Here is a 21863-nt window from a genome sequence, read left to right as displayed (position 1 = left end):
TCTCTCCTGTTTCCATTACAACATAACCACTAATACAGTCTTTCAGGTTTTGTCCAGATATGTGGACATTGCATATCATACTTTTCACATGAGTAAGTTTGAATTATTTTTATTTATTTTGATGCTCAAATTATCCCAAGAACGGCCAGTGAAAACGGGCTGCTTCAGGCTGCTTGTGTCCTTTTGACATGTCCCTATGATTGCTTGAGCATTTTCTTATATTCTGTCCTAACAAAATATTCTAGACTCATTTTGTACTTTCCTTTCCTAAGCCCTGTACTCAGTCATTTCTCCAAGCAGCTCTGGTTCTTTTCAGTGGAGAATGGTATTTGGAAACAAAGATCTAGATACTAGCTGTGCTCATGGCTACTAAGGCCTCATTGCTTTTAGGTCCTGTCAGCAGACAGAGCTTGGGCATCATATATAAATGTGCATGTATATACACACAGGTGTGTATTTATATAGTACATATGTATACTTATTTTTATATCTGTCCATCTATATGAATAGCCATGAGTTCATATCTGTACCTTTAACTGTAATCCAGTATCATGGGATTCTTTTCCTAGGCTTTCTTCCCCATGTAAGGAAACCTGTCTCCCATTAACTGTAATATATTTACTTATTTTCTCAGTTCCCTTGACTAGAACAAATCTTCTGGCTATAATTGGCCAAATTTTGCTTCAGGACATGCCGACTTTTCTCTCTCTAGTAGCCATACCCAGCCCAGGGCAAAGAGAACAGGATGAAAGAGAAAGGAAAGGGAGGGAGGTCCTCCTAGTGAATTTTGGCTCAATGATTCCATTAAATGAAAAGAACTGAAGGAAGAAAGGGGTTATAATTGAATTTGAAACCTGAGAATAGTCAGTCTCTCTTTTAAAAAAGAGTTTGTTTCTGGCTTTCGTGTCACAAACTAAATTCATAAAAATATATTTTTTAGTACTTTTTATGCCTTTTGTTTTATTTTTGACATTTTAATCTTTAATCCCCCTAAGAGTTTTTTTTAGGGGGGGAGTATTTTAGGACTTAATTTTAATTTTCTTTTTCCAAATGAATAGCCAGTTATTTCAACACTAATATTGACTAGTCTACCTTTTCCCTGCTGATTTGATTGCCATCTCTGTTGAATCCTGTTTTACATTGTTTTGTTTCTTTACTTTTATGTTCTACTTATATGTTGGTTTCTTCCACTGCATGCCTGATAGCGGGGCAGTGTAATATTACCTCAGGGTGATCGTGATCATTAAATGAGAATTGCATATAAAATGATGAGGGCCAGCCATCTAGTAGAAAGTAGTCAACACACATTCACCATTATTATTGTCTCAATGTAAAAGGAATCAATTTTTAAGATAGTAGGAGAGTAAATTGCAATAAAAAGGGAAAAAGCATAGTAAGAACTACTGACATCGCTTTTCTTATGTAAGAATTTAGAGCTCCTAATTTTTCATACCATGCTTATAGAAATGGCAAGAGCTCATATTCTTTATGTTCAGATAATTTATATTAAAAATGCAACCAAGATTAAATGACACTCAGTTATTCAGGATTATAGGTGTTCCAAATTATAAAGTCATTGAAAATTCTGTATTCCATGTTTGATCCTGAACAGTGAATGCATATACTATATTACATTATTAACAAAATGTTGCTGATTTCAGTACCTCATTCTAATATTATTTTCTCTGAATGCTTCCTTTAGTTCTGTGACTAAAATCATGTAATTCATTTGTACTTTTATAAGATCAAATCAATACACTTTAAAAATCCAAGCATCTGTTCTGTATATGTTCCACACCTGTGACAAGATGATTTTAACCATTCACTTATAAAAGAGAAACACATTTCTAGGGGGTACCACAGCTTTGAAGCATACGTTCTGTTTTTTTGCTTAGTAACCATGTGAAAAATACCAATTACTGAAACTCTGAGAAGAATGAAGTTACTTGTAAACCTAGTATTCATACAAAAAAGGCCCTCTAAATCAAAACCATACTGAGATGCAATAGACCAAATCTGTATAACATAAACCTTTCAAGATCAATGTAACTAAAAAAAATATCCATGATCTGGGAAGGCAGCTTTAACAAAACAGTATTGTTAAAAATAACTAAAGTGAAACAGCTGGCAACCAGTCTGACAAACATGTACCATGACAGGAAGCTTTGGAACCCAAACCACCTTAGTGAGTGTGCAGAGTAAATGTTAGCGGACTGTTAACAGGCCATTTTTTTTTTTACATTTTTAATAACATCTTAATGCATTTGAAGTATTTTGACAAGTGGAATTATGGAATTTCCAAAAATTAAAAACCTAAATAAAAGTACCATTTCAGTTGAAATGAAAATCATGGTATAGAATGTTAGAAGTCAATTGTATCTCAATAAAGCTAGGATAAAAAAGAAAATCATAACAATTTCAGATCTTGATGAGAGTGCAATTTAGATTTTGGTATAGTGTCTACTAAGAGAGAGAATGTATTCTAGTGCCATTTTCATGATTAGAAAATTGTCCTCAAGAGGAATACAAGTATAAGAGGTCTAGGGATGCCTTTCAAGTGTCCAAAAGACAGGCTGTATAGTGGGCATGGCTATAAAAACATAGAGTTGGCTTTGAGATCCAACAACAGATCTGTTTAAATCCCAGCTCTGCACTGGTCCATTGAACGGTATACTTAACATTTCTGTACCTCAGTTTCTTGAGCTGTGTAACATATACGGTAGATCTTCTAAGGTGGTTGTGAGATTTAAGTGAAAAATGCTTAGTGTGCTATTAGCACTCGAGCAACACTTGGTAGACGTTGGCAGTAAAGTTCAGTGTAAGCAGACGTTCTCCCCTCATGCATTTTTGCTCCATCTTTCCTCTCTCTTCTGTTCACTCTTATTTTTTCCTCTTTCTCTTTTGTTTTCTAATTTTCCCACTTCTGTTTTTATTTCACTAACTTCCGTGTTGTTCATTCTTTCTTTCTTTTAACTCTCTTTTCTCCCATTTACCCCAAGTTTTTATTATCTTAAAAAATTTCCAAGGGGATGGGTATAGCTCAGTGGTAGAGCACATGCTTAGCTTGCACAGGGTCCTGGGTTCAGTCCCCAGTACCCCGACTAAAAAATAAATACATAAATTAAAAAAAATTTTTTTTTTAAATTTCCCAATTCCTTTTATTTTTGTCTGACAGACCCAGTGGCGACACTTTCTTCCTTTCCTAGGCCTGCCTGTATCTCTGCCTTGGGGGCTCTTAACCTGAGATCACTGAATGCCCTTTAGAGGGTCTAAAAACCCCTGAAGCTGTATACAAAATCTTACGAAGAAGCATTTTTTAAGGGAGAGGGTCCATAGTTCTTTACCAGGGTTTCAGAGGATTTCACGAATTCTCCAAGGTTGAGAATCTTTGCTCCATAGGATGTAACTGCTCCCTCCCAGATGACTTGCTGGGCTTCTGTGCCATTTGCCTCGCTGGTATCTGGGGACCTTTTTTACATATGGAAAGGTGCTCATCACTCTGCTCTCTACACTCAGAGAGTACATGAGATTTGTACCATTAGAATTTTTTACAAAGAAACTTAACTCTCAGGTAATTTATTAATTGTTGCATTACTACACTGTGGTTTCATGTTTGCATGCAAACAGCTTTATTTTTCAAAATGTTAGTCGTCTAAGAGATACAACGTTGTGTATTCTGTAAAATTTATTTTCCCTATTTCAAATATTCATAACAAATGGCCAGCTTAACTTAAAACAAAGGAGATATTTTTGAAGCTAATTTTATTTTTTTCCATTTCTATATGATGCACGCAAGCCAACTTGGAAACAAAGCATTCAGTATTTTGGGTGCTAATTGTCTAGTGAAAAAACAGTGTATTTGGAATCAGTTATAAATTCATTAGGAAAAAAATTGAAACTGACAGCATTTTGGGTTTCTTTTAAGCCTTTGAAGAAAGGCATGTCGACTATAACAAAACAGTAATGTAGACTTTTAGTATGTTTTTTTCTATTTGGCCAAAGAGCCAGAGTTGTTTTCTTAACTTAAATCATCATTCACATGAATCATCATGACAGCTTGAAAAATTTAGAACTCCTCTAGGAAAAAGAGATACCCAAGTATCACATTCTTCATACATCTTATCATGTGTGAAAGTCTAGAGAAGAAAAATATTCCTTTGAAAATAGCGTTTCTTCATCTCTGCACTGATAATTCTGACCTCAAAAAGAAAATGCCTGTCTTCAAGAGTCTTGATTCTACTGGGGAAAAATCAAACCAAATTAACAAACACAACCCCCTCCCCCACCCCCTTAAAAAAAATACTGGTGATTTGGCTTAACTAACTAGGTGCCATAACTGTGTGGAGCTTAGTTAACACAGCACCATATACATATGTAACAGATATGAGCTGAGTGCCTAGCACACGCTGGGCTCTGGGTGCATAATACTAACATGGAGCTTCAGATACTTGCCCTTGAGGAAAACAAATATATATTTATATATATATATATATATATGTATATGAATATATGTATACATATACTATATGTGTTTGTATACAGATAGTGAAAAGTGCAGTGAAGAAATGAATAGGGTCTGAATTTTGCTTTAGAATGCCATCTACCATTAGTTATTTGATAGAAGAAGGAAGCCCTCACTTACTTTTTTTTTTTCCCTCACTTACTCTTGATGAATCTGTTTTCTATGTTTTAATAATAAAGTTGATGGCAGGCCGTGATTTTTTGGCTGTTTCAAAAAGAAGGCACTCTAGTCATCCGAAAAATGTTTGTGCCTTGAAACATAAAATTTGCTTTGGAGGTGAAAACACGTAGACATATATGCAAGAGATGTTGGCTGCCGCCTGTACAGGGGAGTGAAGCTGGAAGAGCTTTATTATTTTTCATAACTGAGTTTCTTGACTTGTAGATCCTTTAACAAGGCTGAATCATGGAAGCTGATGTCCCAGAGTTCCTGTTTTGGAGAAAGCTCTGAACTCTGGGCTCTAAGGAATAATATGACTATTACCAAAATGAATCAGACCCTTTCATTTTTCAGGTGATAGAGTGGTGTGCTTTAGAGCCTTCCTTTTAGGTGATTAGAGGAGGATCCTGTTGTGGAGCCTAAAGAGTCTGATTCAGTTTTTCTTTCCCCATTGTAAATGGCTAATTGTATGCCTACCCAGAAGACTGTGCTTTGAAACCCGAGTGTTAAGGGTATGATGGTGGTACCCAGCTTCTTGAGATGATCAAGATCTGGGGGAATGGGAGAGTGGCTTCCCTAGAGCACTAACATTCTGTTTTCTGGGGCACTGAGGCAGTTCAGTCTAAATCATCTGCAGACTTGTCTTGGGAGCTTAGGGACCCTTCAGGGAACCCTCAGGGCTCTCAGTGGGAGTAGGTTTGTCAAGAAGGGAGAGGTTTCTGCCTGTCCCCCCAACTATTCCCCTTAACTAGGGAACTAGATACAAAGCAAAACAAAGAACTGGAAAACAGTACACGAATTCCTTGTCATAGAACCTTCCTGAGTTAGAGCGTTTATATACCAGCTCTTGGTATGAAGAGGCACCTCATCAAGACCTTTCACCTGGGCTCCCCTCTTCTTTTCTCCTTCTGCCACTCCTCCTGTGCCCCTCTCCTCACGCAGCCCTTTTGTAGAAAGGAAAGTAAGGAAAAGAAACACAACATTTGAATTTCCACACTGTGGGAGCTTTGTGAGACCAGTTCGAAATGATAGATGTAAACAGTTAATTGATATTTGAAAGCCCTAAAAGCTATAGTCTTGAGTCTTCTAATTAAATGGGAAAATATATTATCTTCATTAAGAAGAGTATATATGGAAGTAACCAGCACACTGAACTATTTAGCAGGCAACATATTTTAGCCAATAATGAGTTTTAACCTTCACAGGACTAGCACATGGAAGTCGTTATTATGTCCCAGTAGATAGATCCATGTCACCATACTTCTTAAGTCAAGAAAGGAGCCCTCATTATGCACGGCATTCTGATTTTCTCAGTTAACATTATTTGGTTGATAAATGCTTTCCAGGTTTAATGAAACAAAATTTAGAGAGATGACTAGCTTAACTTTGCAACGTGAAATGCTTCTTCTTTTTTTATTTCAGAACATGTTTTTCTCCCTACCTTTTGAAGAGATTTTGACTCACTCAAATTTTGCATAATATTAAGAGTACCATAATTTATAAGCTATAAAAGTTTGAGGGCTTCCTATCTAATGTGCCTGGAATTTTTCTCCAATTATAGGAGTAGCAAGACCATCATTCTCCAGTTTCAAAAAAGAATGCAGCTGCTTGCGAGGGGAAAGCTAAACTAACAGAACATTTAATATTTTGAAAAATATGTCCTGGGGGAAAAGGCTTTTCTGTTCAAAAAGATATTAAATGATTTAGCTTGGCAGCTCCAGGGTGTGAATATTTTGAACCCCATCACCGTCATTTATTTTTTACTGAGTTCAATTGGAAAAACTGAAAACTATTCTGACATGTAGTCCTTTATTAGAACTCAAATAAGCCTTTGGCTGCAACTGCCTTCACGTTACTGTGATCTGCGTAGGCACATTCTACTTTTAGTGGATCAGTGTTTAATTTTCAAAATTCTCAGCAAATAGCAGAGCTGCAGCCAAAAATTCCTCCACTGAGATTCCTTCCGGCCCAGATGAAACTAATAGTTCCAGGCGATGTTGCTGTCATTCATTACTAATCCAGGTATGGCGGCTTACTGTTTTCAATTTTCTTTTTCTGAACTTAAAGGCAGTGTGTGCCTTTTTTCCCACGAGAAGCCAGTGATAATGTGCCTGAAATTCCGGCAACTGGAGATCGTGGCCCTTTGCTACACTGACACAGCTAGGCTTTGTTCTAGGGCTGTCGTAGATACGACCTTGATGATAGACATGATTCAATGGAGGACCGGCTTAGAGTAGGGCATTAAGGAAAAATAAGGACGTATTAGGGATTGGCCCCAAGTGTTTGAAGTCAGTGTCGCGAAAGGCAGCTGCTTCCTACTGCAAGCTATCACTGATGCCGCTTTCCATTTGGGACAGAATGTTGAATTGGATGGACAGTTATGTTTTCATGCTTCTTTGAATTCTTATTGTAAAATTAGTAGAATTTTTCAGAAACATTCAAAATGTTATCACCAATGATCGTATTGTTAAAGTCAGAATTATTTTGCATTTTAACCTGTCTTACTTGATACTTGAAAACCGTATGTACAAAATGAAGATCATAGAATTTGGAATCGAACAGTTCTGGCTTTATCTCAGCTGGCTCTGTGACCTTAGGCCAGTGATAGAAGATCTCTGAGTTTTTTCATTCATAAAATGGCCTAATAGATGACAGAGTTAGTGTGAGGATAATAATATGGTAGCTGTAAGGTACTTACATAAGGCCTAGGGCATATTTGGTACTCAGCAAATGGTAGGTTATATATTTATTATAAATTATCTCTGTGCAATCTGTCTACCCACCACCCATATACCTGCTTATCTGTTTATATTTATCTTCTAGTTGTTGGGGGGCCTCCCCATTTTTGCTAATCCAGCTCTAGTCTGTTGAAATTTAAAATATGAAAATATTCAGCATAATGGATAAATGAATGAAAAACTAAAGGGTTGCTGGCTATCTCCCGAGAGGCTTCTAAGGTTGTATTATCTTAGTGTGACTTTGGGCTGGTGGTGTGTCAGCATCCTAAGAGTAGATATCTCTCCTGGGGAGACTTTACCAAGGTCATAGACCAATGTGTGTGGAGTTACTACCTGCTAAAGGGAATAAATAGGATGATTTTTCTAGCTAGCACTGGAGTTTACCTGTGGAAGAAGTCATCATCATAGGGTGATTCCTTGGGGAGCAGGGAATGTAAAGAAAGGGAGTTGGTTATCGGATTCAAATATTTAGCTGTAAGGGTAAGTATGGTAGATTGACCACATGTGGCACTTTCTGCTCCCAGTGAAATGACTGTAATAGAATGGAGAGGTGACAACAGTAGAAGAAAGTTGAACAGAATTTTGGAAGCTGGAAAGTAGATGGACTGATACTAACTGATTCAGGAGAGCAGAGAACATAGAGTCCTAAACGTTTGAAGGGTGGAAGCAAAGAAGAAGCAAAGTATTTGAAGAGGAGAGCCCTGGAGAACCACAGAAATGGAGGGTACCAGGTATTTCTGAAGGCCAGCATGCTGGTGGAGTTGAAGACAGGATTGTTCGAAAATGATATGCGGAAGAGTAGGATTCCTGGGCTCCTGCCTGTACTGCATGCTGCCCTTTCCCCGCTCTAACAGAAGACTAGGGCATAGTTGAGGACAGGGGCATATACCTGTTATGTGCTTGGCATTGTTGCAGGTACTGGGGATATACTGGTGATCAAAAACAGACCAAACAGACTCTTATTTTTGTGGGAGGAGACAAACAATAAGCAGGAGACACAGTAGTGATTTGTATAGTGTGTTAGAAGCTGATCAGTATTTACAGAAAAAGAAAATAGAGGAGGGAAAGGGAGGGCAGGGTGGGAGGGGTTGCAGTTTAAAACGAAGTGGCATGGCAGGAGTCCTTTGAGCAATAACTTGGAAGACAGGGAACAGGAACGAGCTGTGGGGGTCGCAGGGCAGTGTCGCAGGCAAAGGAACTTCTAGTGCAGAGACCCTGCTGTGGAGGCAGGCCTGAAGCAACAAGGAGGTTGGCTGTTGGAGGGAGTGAGAGATGAGGAGCATGGGGTGGGTGGTGGAGATCACGTGGGGCCTTGTTGGCCGTTGTAAGGATTTGAGGTGCTCAGAATCAGGGGAGGTAACAGGGTCTGACATAGGTTTTAACAGGATCATACATCAGAGTCTGCATACTGGGTTGTAATACTCTCTACCCGCTTCCGGGCAGCACCCAGAAGGCCGCCAGGCTTACTACCACCTCTCTCCCTCTAGCCCAGCAAACACACTCAGGAGCATGGAGGAGATCTCCAGGGAAAGGGAGCTAAAGAAAGAAGAGCTACAGGTAGGCACACTGCAGTCCCCAGTGAAAAAGGTGATTTGCAATGGTGAAATCTATTCAGTCAGTAAGTTCTACCGTCCATATATAGCTTTTATTCATCTTTTTGTTGTCTCACTGTTCACTTTAACAGACATGTTAGAGGAAAGCCTCTGACACGAAAGAAACCAAAACAAACAGGAAAATTTAAAAAAAAAGAATGTGAAAGGAACAGAAACGATGTAGGAGCAAAAGACATTTCAAAAAACTTTAATTAAAATCCTCAGAGGTAAGAGAAGATACTGTATCTATAAAATAATAAGATGCTCTAGAAAGGATCATTTAAAGAATAAATAAAGGCTTTTGGGTATTTAAAAGATTATTATTTCAGTAGAAGGTTTGGGAGATAAAATTGAGACTATCTTCTAAAAAAACTAGATTAAAAAGACAACGAGACAGAAAATAAAATGGTGATGGAAGATAAAAGAAGATATAATTAAAGGAAAGCCAGTGTGTCTACTGTTTGACTAGTAGGAGGAGTTCCAGGAAGAGTTTGGGGTAAATTAATGTTGCTTCAGTCAGTGATAAATTCTAGACTGAACTCTGTGAGGTCTTGTTCATTATCACAGCATGTACGCATAATAGATCTTCAGATGTTTTGACTGAAATTATCCTCATATCATTGAGAAGATGTATAGAAAACTGAGCAAATTAAAAAAAAATAGGCAGCTAATTAGAAGGAAACATTTTTTTTTCCAGGAAAGGAAATCTGATCATTATTCTTTAAATGGTTCAGTTGTCATAATAATAATATAAAACACCCAATATTGATTTCACCAACAATTGTGATGTAATTATATTGAGAAAGTAGGGAGGGAATGCTGTAGATAGCTAAATCCACATCACCTATAGTAGGAAGTCAACATGTAATGCTTAAAATGTAAAATTGTAAAAAGCAATTATGAGCATGTTTTCTAGAAGTACTAGTGGAAACAATAGAAAGTGATAGCTGGAGAAAGGTGAGGTAGGGGCCACTTTCCTCCCATTGTATGTCTTGTAGAACTACTTTTTAAACTATGTAAATAGATTGTTTAGATAAAAAATAAAAATTAAAGATATTTAATGGCACTGGGCTACATCTTCCTCCATCTTCCTACATCCATTAAGGCAATGCTCATCTCCAGACTGTGACTGTCCGGGGGTGAAAGAACCCTGTCCCTGGACAGCCCTTCTCTTTTTTTCCCTCTACTTCCATTGTCGATGCACCTCTCTTCTGAATTAATGTATTTCTTTAGACATGTTAATACAGGCAGTCAAATCATAGCCAAGTGGCCAGGAATATTCTGCCTCCAAGTTCTTGCCTCTATTATGCGGTGACTTTACATTTTAATTCTGAGGATACTTTCCCCCAAGGCTTTTAAGTCATTGATAGTTATGTTATTGTAACTTCTAAGGACCGGTAACATATTTCACTGTCAAGAAGGCTACTAATGTTTCACTGTTGTTCCAGTCAGTTACATATTGTAGACTCTGAATTCTGTGAAATCAGGGACTATGTTGTTGCTTTTGTTCGCTGTCTTCTATTCAGTGTCTATCACAGTTATGTGCATATAGTAGATCTTCAGATATTTTGACTGAAATCATCCTCTTACCTCATAGGAAAGCAGATTATGTAGTGTTTAAAAGCATGGCTTTTGAGTTAGAAAAATCTGGATTTGAATCCCATCCCTGTCACTTACTAACCATGTTGTTCCACTTCTCTTCCCAGACCCAGTCTCCTCATCTGTGCAATGGGGGCATTGCTCCTACCTAATGGGGGTTGTGATGAGGACTGAGTGGAATAAAGCAGGTGAAGTACTCAGCACACAGTAAGTGCCCAGTCAGTGTACACTATTGTCATTTCTACTTTATTTTTGATTGATGTTACTACCATTTGCTCAGTCTTTCAAAAACCCAGTCTGGCTGTGAAGTAAGAATTTTTCCTATTTGTAAAGCATTCAACAAGTGTTAATGACTCGAGTGTATTTCTTCAGTTCTGTCCTCTTATTCTGTGTCTGAACCCATGTCTTTCTTAAGTATTGCCACTTTTTGTTTTCAGTTAACACCTAAAGGCCATCCATTTCATAAATATATTTTCATCTTCTCATCATTTGTTGTTCCTGATCATTGTATTATTGTTCTTTCAAATCACAATGAGTGATTAATTTGGCATTTAAAAATATTTGGCATCAATAAAGCAAGTTATACCCTCCCTAATCCAAATTCCCTAGTAATGTATTGCAATGTAGATCCCATTACAACTCAAATATTTTTTAAAGCAAAACTTCTGTTTTACTTATTTTTAGGAATGTGTATTATCTAACTTATAGTATAGTGGGGAAGATGTTCTAGTCCTTCACAAAACATTTTCCTCATAAGGTGTTTTGGCTGCATTAAAAGAGAGTGGTAAGAAGATAATTCTGCAACGTGCTTTTCTGAAAGGCTTAGAAACCCTTGTAAGACTGGGATGTACTCCAGAGTAGGGATCTTGTTTTCCACTTACCTTTGTCCACTGTCTGACATATAGTACAGTCTTAACTGTTGACTGAATGACTACATTGATGAGTGAATTGGCTATAATGTTTTGTTTATAACTTTTTATTTGGATATCAATTTAAACTTAAAGAAGAGTTATAAAATTAGTATGAGGAAATCCCATATGCTGCTTACCCAGATTTACTGATGATTTTCTAACTTAAAACGTGTTTATATATGTATAATGTTTTTCTGAACCATCTGAGAAAAAGTTGCCAACATGGTGCCCCTTTACCCCTGAATTCTTCAGTGTACAGTTCCTAAGAAGAACATTCGCTTATATAAAATACAGTACAGTTATCAAAACCAGGAAATTTAGCCTCGATATAATACTGTTTTCTAATTTGTAGTCCATATTCAGCTTTTCCAAACTTGCCTCAGTGGTATCTTTTATAGCCTTTTTTTCCTCAGTCTGGTATTTATTCCAGGATCAAACATTCCATTTACACTTGACCCTTGGATAACATGGGCTTGAACTACATGTGTCCACTTCCGCATGGGTATTTTTCAGTAGTCAGAGCTACAGTACTGCTCTGTCTCTGACTGATGCCGAGGGACCACAGGCAGGGAGGGCCAGCTGTTAGTTATATGCATATTAGCCCCTGTGTTGTTCAAACATCAGCTGTAATTTCCATGTCTCATTAGCCTTCGTTAATCTGAAACAGTTATATAGCCTTTGTTTTCCTTTCTTGACCTTAACCTATTTTAAAGAGTAGAGCTCAATTATGTTGCAGAATCTCAGTTTGGGTCTGTCTAATGTGTCCAAACTGAGGGCAGTTTTGGTGGAAAAACCATAGAAGGGAGGTTGTGCCCTTCTCAGGACATCTTATCAGGCGGCCCATGACATCAGTTTCTACAAATATCACTGATTTGTCACTCGGCTAAATTCTATCCATCAAATTCCTCCACTGTAAAATTACTGTTCTTCCTTTGTAATTGATATGTAATTTGTAGGAAGGTCTTTTGAAACTGTAAATATCTTGTCCTTCCTCAAACTTTGACTCAATAGACGTAGCACCCATCATTCCATTCTTCCACATTTATTACTTGGCATTCAACTCTAAGGAAGAACTTTCTTTTCTTCTTTATTTTTAATTTATGTTATTTCAAACTCGTAGACTCTTACTTTATTCAAGGAGTTATATTGCATTACTGTCATTAATTATTTTGATGCTGGAATTAGTCCAGGTTTGGCCAGTGAGAGCTCCTACAAACTGCTCCTCTGTCCTTTTGATATGTCTTTATCATTCTTTGGGAATTTCTCACTTTCCGGTACAACAAGATGTTCTAGGTGCTCTGTGTGCTTTCCTTGCCCCCGTTCTGGACTCACTCTTTTTCTCAGGTGCCCTGGTGCCTTTTACTGGAGAATGGTATTTTAAAGCCAAGATGTAAGTTATTGGTGTGCTCATTGCTACTAACGTGTCATTGGTTCTAGACCATCTCAAGTCTCAGATCTCTCAGACTGAGCTAGGGAATATGTGTGTGTATGTATACTATGTCTAAATTAAAGTTCTGTATCTAAGAGTTCATATTAATTACTCCATTGAAATCCAGCACCCCAGGATTCATTCTAGTCCCTCTCCATGTTCATAACTCCCACCTCCAACAATGAGAAACTTAGCTCTGTGATATTGTTTTGTATTCCCAGTGTCTTATCCAAGCCTTGTCATTAAATGATAAATACACATTTTAAGTATCTGAATAAATGAATGAGTAAATGAAATAGTTATTATGTCATCTTTGTACATCCTCATGGCTGTGATCAATGCTTGGCATGAGGCAGATGTTGATTAAAACTTTCTTGAACAAACGGTTCTCTTCTCTCCAATATCTTCATTTTTCACTTTCAAACTAGATGAGATATTACTCCATAGGAGTACCCTTATTTTCTACCATTTACAGCATGAATCCAGATAAATTACTCAATGAATCTGAGCAGTCAATCCTTTTTCTAATAAGAAGTCATAAAGAAAAATAAAATTTCTGTATAGGAAAAATAGTTCCTTTGTTTTTTATTTAAAAAAAAGAAAAACCCTCGAATGTGGGCAGCGCCGTTGAAAAGGTTTCAGCATTTCTCATTACAAAAACTGTAGCTTGCAGAGTTTGTCTGGCATATATTTCACATTTGTCAGCTCTGGCGATGTGAAATATGTTCTTCATCTGAATTCTCTTCCTATACCCCGTGCCGTCAGGCAAAAAGAATGTCCATCTCACTGCTGCTTATCATTAAGCTGCTATAAACAAGAATGCTTGAAGATAACTTATGAGCCAGTGACTGAAAATTTCTGATAACCTGAAGACTCATTGCCAAATTATATTATTAACTCTGTGAGTAATCTGGGGGGAAAACAGTAGGGTTTCATTTACCTATGCCCTCAAAGGTTTTAGATTTAAATTTTAGGACAGCTATGAATGAGGTTACCTCTTGAAGTGGATTTTTTTTTTTCTCCTTAAACCTCAGGAAATGTGGTCTATTTTTCTCTCTGATGTAATTAAAACCAACAACTCCTTGCTCATAAACTCTAAGTTTATCCCTAGAAATTTGCTTAAAACTACTCTCTTCTATTTTTGCTTTTTCTGTTTAACTGAAGTATGTTAAAGATAGCATGTGCATTGTAACTTCTAGTATATAATTCGCAGTGTATAATTCCTCATGTCATTCTGCCACAAAAGTGGGAAAGAAACAAGGGGTTTAGTTTTATATTCAGGATGACTCTTCCACAAGATTGGCTGAGGATTATTTTTGTTTTAAAGATGTTTTTCTCCAGCATAGCTTCTTTAACCCCTTACGGAAACATTTATTTAAAACTTTGTCCCCCACGCATATAAGGGGGAATTGCCAGAGTCTGCTTCTTTTAAAGTGAATAGAAAAATCAAGACATTTAAAGCACTTTAGTCTGGAAAGCCTTTCGTAAAGAAAAACTTTATAGCAGTTTACATAAACAGTCTTCTTTCCCAAGATTAAATTTTTGAGGGCAAAGTTTTAAAGGTTCTATGGATTCATCTCTTCTTCTTTTTTTTCCTTCTCATAATCATGTTCTTGTTTCAGCCTAAAGGTTTTCTTTTATTTTCCCATCCAGTTTTATTGAGATATAATTGACATACAGCACTGTGTAAGTTTAAGGTGTACAGCATAATGCTTTGACTTACATGCATCATGAAATGATTACAACAGTAAGTTTAGTGGACATACATTATCTCATATGAAAAATTTTTTTCCTTGTGGTGAGAGCCCTTAGGATTTACTCTCTTAATTTTCATATATAACATACAGCATTGCTAATTATATTAATCAGGTTGTACTTTACATCCCTACTACTTTTTTATTTTATAACTGGAAGTTTGTACCTTTTGACCACTGTCATACACTTCTCCCTCCTCCAGCCTTCCTCCTTAGCACTGGTAACCAAAATCTGATCTTTTTTTTCTATGAGTTTCTTTGTTTTGGAGGTATAATTGACCTACAACACTCTAAGTTTTTGGTGCACAATATAGTGATTCGATATTTCTGTACATTACAGAATGATCATCACAAATCTAGTTATCATTTGTCACCATACAAAGATATTACGTGATTATTGACTTATATTCTTTACACTGTATATTTCATACCCATGACCCAATTATTTTGTAACTGGAAGTTTGTATCTCTTAATCTCCCTCACCTATTTTTCTCACCCCATACCCCTCTTCTCTGGCAAACACCTGTTTGTTCTCTGTATCTATGACTGTTTCTGTTTAGTTACTTTGTTCACTTATTTTGTTTTTTAGATTCCACATGTAAGTGAAATCATACAGTATTTATCTTTCTTGGACTTATTTCACTTAGCATAATGCACTCTAGGTCCAACTATGTTGTTGCAAAAGACAAGATTTCATTTTTTATGGCTGAGTAATATTCTACTGTATATGTATATACAACTTCTTTATCCATCATCTGTCAGTAGGCACTTAGGTTGCTTCCTTATCTTGGCTATTGTAAATACTGCTTCCATGAACATAGGGATGTGTATATCTTATCAAATGAGTGTTTTCATTTTCTTCAGATAAGTACCCAGGAGTGGAATTGCTGGATTGTATGGTAGTTCTGTTTTTAATTTTTGAGCAATCTCCATACTGTTTTTCACAGAGGCTGCACAAATTTACATTCTCACCAATAGTGCATGAGGGTTTCCTTTTCTCCACATCCTCACCAACACTTGTTATGTGTTGCCTTTTTATAATAGCCATTCTAATAGATGTGAGGTGATATCTCACTGTGATTTTAATTTGTATTTCCCTAAGGATTAGTGATGTTGAGCATCTTTTCATGCACCTGTTAGCCATCTATGTGTCTGATTTGAAGAAATGTCTATTAAGGTCTTCTGTACATTTTAAAATTAGGTTGTTTTGTGGATGGTGAGTTGTATGAGTTCTTTGTGTATTTTGGAGACTAACCCCTTGTCAGATATATTGCTTCTCCCATTCGGTAGGTGACCTGTTCATTTTGTTGATAGTTTCCTTCACTTTGCAAAAGTTTTTTAGTTTGATATAGTCCCAACTGCTTATTTTTTATTTGTTTCCTTTGTCTGAGGTGACATATCCAAAAAAAAATATTTCTAAGGCCTATGTCAAAGAGCATATTGCCTGTGTTTTCTTCCAAAAGTTTTATGGTTTCATGTCTTATATTTAAGTCTTAAATCCACTTTGAATTTATTTAAGGAACAATCTTTTCTCCATTGTATATTCTTGCCTCTTTTGTCATAGATTAGTTGCCTATACAAGTATGGGTTCATTTCTAGACCCTCTTTTCCATTGATCTATGTGTCTCTTTTTGTGACAGTACCATTACTGTTTTGAGTACCGTAGCTTTGCAGCACAGTTTGAAATCTGGGAGCCTAATACCTCCAGCTTTATTCTTCTTTCTCACTATCATTTTAGCTATTCAGTGTCTTTTATGGTTTCATTCAAATTTTAGAATTATTTGTTTTAGTAGTGTGAACTATGCCATTGGCATTTTGATAGGGGTTGCACTGTATCGGTAGACTGCCTTGGGTAGTATGGTCATTTTGACAATATTAATGCTTCCAATCCTTGAGCACAGTGTATCTTTCCAGTTGTTAGTGTCACCTTTAATTTCTTTCATCAGTGTCTTAGAGTTTTCTGAGTACAGGTCTTTTACCTCAGATTGATTCGTAGGGTATTTTATTCTTTTCGGTGCAGCTGTAAATGGGATTGTTTTCTTAATTTCTCTTTCTGATAGTTTGTTGTTACAGCATAGAAACACAACAAATTTTTGTATATTAGTTTTGTATCCTGTAGCTTTACTAAATTCATTGATGAGGTTTAGTAGTTTTTTGGTGGCATTTCTAAGATTTTCTATGTTTAGCATCATGTTATCTGCAAACGGTGACCATTTTACTTCTTCTTTCCCAATTTAGATTCTTTTTATTGATTTATTTTTTGTCTGATTACCATGGCTAGGACTTCCAATACTATGTTGACTAAAAGTGGTGAGAGTAGGCATCCTTGTCTTGTTCCTGATTTTAGAGGAAATGCTTTTAGCTTTTCACCACTGAGTATGGTGTTAGCTGTGGGCTTATCATATATGGCCTTTATTATGTTGATTTTATCACAAATGGATGTTGAATTTTATCAAAAGCTTTTTCTGTATCTTTTAAGATGATCATATGATTTTCAGTCTTCAATTTGTTACTGTGGTGTATCACATTGATTTGCAGATACTGAACCATTCTTGCATCTCTCCAGCCTATCTTGTTGTTGTTCCTTCTTTATATCTTTAGTTGTAGAAGATCTTTTCTGCTAGTCTTCATGTTTTTCTCATCAATAGTTGCTCTATAAATAGTCGTAATTTTGTTGTGCCTGTGTGGAGAAGGTGAGCTCAGTGTCTTCCTACTCATCCATCTTGGCCACTCCTCTGGATTTATATCTTTTAAGTATAGGCATATAAAGCTAAAATCCTAAAATTGTTGCCTAAAAAGGTACTTTGGGGTGGGTGGTGTTGTCATTTCATAGATTCCTTGCTGCCTGTTTTGGTTATCTTTAAATAGCTCCAGCATCAGCCTAATGTTAATAATTTTTATATAGCCTAGTGTTAATGACTTTCATTCCACACAAGTACACAATATTAACTATTAAAGGCTGCTATACTTGGCATATTTCCAAAAATGTCTGCACTTTTTAGCCAGTTATGTTTTTATTTTCTTTTCGAATTTTTACTTAAGGGCTCTTTCTCTGATTTTTGTTTATTTTGTCTGGAGCAAATAGCATTTTCTCTCCTTCACTGTCTTTATTCTCACTTCATCTTTTTTCTGTGACTTCTTTTATTTTCACTTCTTTGTTTTACAGGAGAATGTAACCTCAGAAATATGATCAGTGCATGGTATTCTTGAGATAGTTTTGTATTTCCTTCTTCTGTACATGTTTTTAGCTCTTTTTTTTTTAATTTTGGGGTTAGGTAATTAGGTTTATTTATTTACTTTTGAACCCAGGACTTCACGCATGTTAAGCATGCACTCTACCACTGAGCTATACCCTTCCTTTGTGCATGTTTTTAAAGTGAGCAAAAGATTAAGCAAATTAAAACCCAGGCATATCTGAATATCACTTATGAGCTAAAGGTAATTACAGATATTAAATTACTCATTGCCATCCCTTTCCTATAAACTTGCAGTTTCCTAAGCTTTTTTGCCAGTTGAAGTAAAAACTAATATTTTTTGTTCTTTGAGAGTGCAGCAGAATATTTGAAAAAAATGATATATGAATATTTTAAAAGGTATACATTAAAATTTAACTAAAGGAAGTTGAAGGCGAGGACCAGTTTGAATTAGAAAACAGTCTAAGGTGCAGAACCATAGACTGATACCGTCTTAGCAATGGGACTAGCCCAGGGTGGCCACGTTTCTTTTTCATAGCTGTATCCCGAATACAAAGCACAGCGTCTGCCTGGAACGTTGTAGATGCTTGGTAAAGATTTGCTGGTGGATGAATGAATTTTAAAAGTTTTGAGGTTACTTTTTAATTTTACAGATGAAAAAACTTCATCTAGAAACTGAATGGCTCAGGCAGAAACAGAACCCAAGTTTCCTGATGGCCACTCAACACTTACTGCACTTTTAAAAGAAATTAATTTTATTTTTTAAGATGTGTAATAGTGGGATCCAAGCCAAGCATATATAATAATATGAGATTTTTAGGCATACTGCTTCAATGAATTGGCCATTATAGTTGTGATTAGCATATTATTTGTCAGTAAATATGTAATTATAATGTTCTTGTAGAGATACATAAACTTGGCTTTCTTGTTTAGTTAATTTTTTTTTCTTTCTTTCTTTCTTTTTTTTTTTTTAGTGCTGTTTGTACTGTTAATTTGTAGGTAAATCCCTTGTGGAAGTTATACAGCAGTTCCTTTAGTAAACTCTTTCTGAGCTCTCATAAAGTCTGCATTCATTGAACAATATTGTATCATTGACTTTAGAGTGAAGAAACTTTAGAAATTACCTAGTTCAAGCAATGAATTATTTAGAGGAGGAAATGGACCTCCATGTAGTTAAGTAACTCCAGTGTCACATCAGTGGTTCACAGCAAAGCTAGAAGCAGAGCCTGAGTTTTATGGTTCCCTGTCCAGTAATATCTTTATTGTAAATGATAAACTTCTAACTACCATATAATATAAGAAATCAGGGTCTTTTGGTGCAGATCTATCTAGGCAATGATATATGTTAAAAGATGGAACACTGATGGGTAACCTTACATGTAAAACTGATTTCGAAAGGAAACTTTTCTCTCCTCCCTGGTGCTCAAGCTGGTGTGTTGATTGCAGAGGGAGAACTAAAGGGAAAGGAGAATCTTTCGGTATTAAGTTTGGAGCAGACATTTAGAAAGAGTCTGTACATCTCTCACATCTATCAAGAGGGGCGAGAATGATTATGAGGGGAATAAATTATGGTATGTCTGTAGCGTGTAGTATTTTTGTAGCTATTAAAAAGACTCGGTTAGCTGTGTGTCTACTGATCAGTGGCACAGCTATGATCATAGTGAGAAAGGCAAGTTGCAGTGGGATATGTAATATCTCATCAAAACTAAAGTAATACCCTACAAACATATGCGATGTTTACATATATTTGAGTGAACGTGGAAGACTAACCAAGCTGTTAGCATTAATCATCTTATGGAGTCGGATTTGGTGGAAGAATACTTAACTGTTTTTTCATTTATTGTTATATTGTTTAATTTGCTACAAGAAGCACCTAATACTTTTGTTATTAAAGAGCTCTAATAAACAGAAATGAAAATCAATCTATAGCTTTTCGTATTTATGATTTTTAGATGAATTTATAATAGTGAAGTTAGGAGAATTTCCTACAGAAGAAGATTATGGATTATCTGGCTACTGAATGGCTAAACTCTGGTGGTTTCTAATACACTGCAATACTCCAGTAATAACGTATATATGGAAACATCTTGAAGGTAATTTTTAGATATGCTTTCCCTAAGATCAAACTTTTCTAAAGCTTATATTCTTGATTCACATAATGTTAAGCATTTTTCATCTTAGTTTATTTTAGAAATCTATTGCATTTAGCAGTGAACTGAGTAAATTAGTACATTCACCAATGAAAGATGACTGTCATTTCCACGCGAAGCCAAGCTAACAAATTCTCATCATGCCCCTGATTTAATCAAGACTTGAACCTTCCTTTTGCCAAAAAAATGTATATGTAGTGTAATTAATGTTTTTATTTAAAAAGAGAACAAAATAAACTCTTTGCATTTTGTAAATTTTCATCAAGTTCTAAGGTTCTGAGCTTTCAATAACTCTGAATAAAGTGTAAATGCCCTTGTAATTTTCCAGCATTAGAGATGCCTCAGGGCCTAAGAGATTGTTTGTTTGTTTTAAATCAGAGGTACTAATAAAAGAAAAATATTTTTGAACGTAAATATTTACCAGGAATCTGTTAGTCATAGGGTTCTTGTAACACTAACAAAGCTGTTCTTCACATAAAATTTAAAACTAGTCAATTTAAAAACTATAAGAAAAATACCAGTAACAGTTTGAGTGTATTTGGGTTGGAGGAAACAAAATACTAACCCTTTTGCTGGTTAAAGTCTGTGTGTCATAATGAGTTGCTCTTGTACCAAGCTTTTATGTTTTCAGTAAGGTAGCTCTGAATTAATATCTTTAAAAGACCATGAGATTGTAACCTAGAACTGATTCAAGCACTGCAGTTTAATGAGGAAATGCTTTCTCTCTGAGGAGCTAGTAAAGCATGCGGAAACCATGGGTATCTGATCTAAAAGCTTGTGATAACTTTACGGATTAGTTGATTCAGGCTACAAAGGAACAAAATAAATTATACATGATGAAACAGTTACAAAGAAAACTGGAGAATCGTATCTTATCCTTGATCTTTTCTACATTTTGAGAGATGTTACTTATTACAGGCATCTAAATTTGCATAGTTTAGTTTTATAAATTATAAATTTGCATAGTTTCCTTTTCAAATGAAACATTAAAGTTAAGCCTTCATGAACTCTGACCATCTCTTGTACCTGCTATTATTAATAACTCCAAGTGAAAATCAGATAATTATCAGGTCCAAAGAAAGCATTACTTTAGTTTACTAATTTTGCAGAGAGGGAAAGGCAAAGATAGAAAATGAGAGCAATTTCCGGGTTTGTGATGGGGTGGGGCTAGTGGGTCATTGAGCTGGGACCTTTCCATTCTTAAATTTAAATTTTTAATATTATCCCCAATTAAGGTCATAATATACTATCATATATGTTTTGTCTCTGTGTTAAAAACATTAAACTATAAAATATACTATAAATTATTTAAACTCTATTTTGGCTTTGTTTTTCTTTTCCCATAGACTAGGAGCCTAAAGAGATTTTAAATAGCCAGAGCCTCTCTTAACCTCTTAGAGGGGCAAAGAGTATTTTAGATAGCAAATAACATCAGAAAATATTTCTTAGGTGCTTTTTGTCATGAATGAAAATTAAAAGAGTTCTCGATCTTACTGTTGCATTTTGAGATATGTACGTGATTCTAAGATTTACCTGGAAGAAAAAATATGTGAAAAACAGCCAGGAATATTTTGAAAAGGAAAATAACGAAGGGAAACTTGATCTGTCAAGTAACAAAATGGGATAATAATAATATTTACCTCTTAGGGTTGTCATGAAAATGAAATGGTATTATTTCTTTAAAATTCCAGAACAGTGTCTGACACAGAACAAATGTTTCATAAATTTTAAACTGCTATTCTTACTTCCCTGATTTGGATATTGATTTTATTTCATAAACATTAATTGCTTGCTGTGTTTGTACGGGGAGAGGT

General features: G+C 35.8%; 1 protein-coding gene across 8 annotated transcripts in view; it reads left to right on the top strand.

The window, feature by feature from the left end:
• Positions 1–21863, top strand: part of DISP1 (dispatched RND transporter family member 1) — a 174065-nt gene that overhangs the window by 48154 nt on the left and 104048 nt on the right. For 2 of the 8 annotated variants that reach the window (XM_072948687.1, XM_072948689.1), the window contains 2 exons: positions 10718–10817; positions 19852–19992. In XM_072948687.1, coding sequence (XP_072804788.1) covers positions 19920–19992 — 73 coding nt within the window. In that variant the 5' untranslated portion in view covers positions 10718–10817; positions 19852–19919. Of the gene's footprint in view, positions 1–7943; positions 8151–8906; positions 8977–10717; positions 10829–19851; positions 19993–21863 lie in introns of all 8 variants that reach the window. The other 6 variants (XM_031690105.2, XM_072948691.1, XM_072948690.1 and 3 more) reach the window with 5 other exon arrangements.

Source organism: Vicugna pacos, chromosome 23 (genome assembly GCF_048564905.1).
Source record: "Vicugna pacos chromosome 23, VicPac4, whole genome shotgun sequence".
Lineage (NCBI taxonomy): Eukaryota > Metazoa > Chordata > Mammalia > Artiodactyla > Camelidae > Vicugna > Vicugna pacos.
The sequence above is the reverse complement of the archived record's forward strand: the minus strand, read 5'-3'. Positions and strand labels throughout refer to the sequence as shown.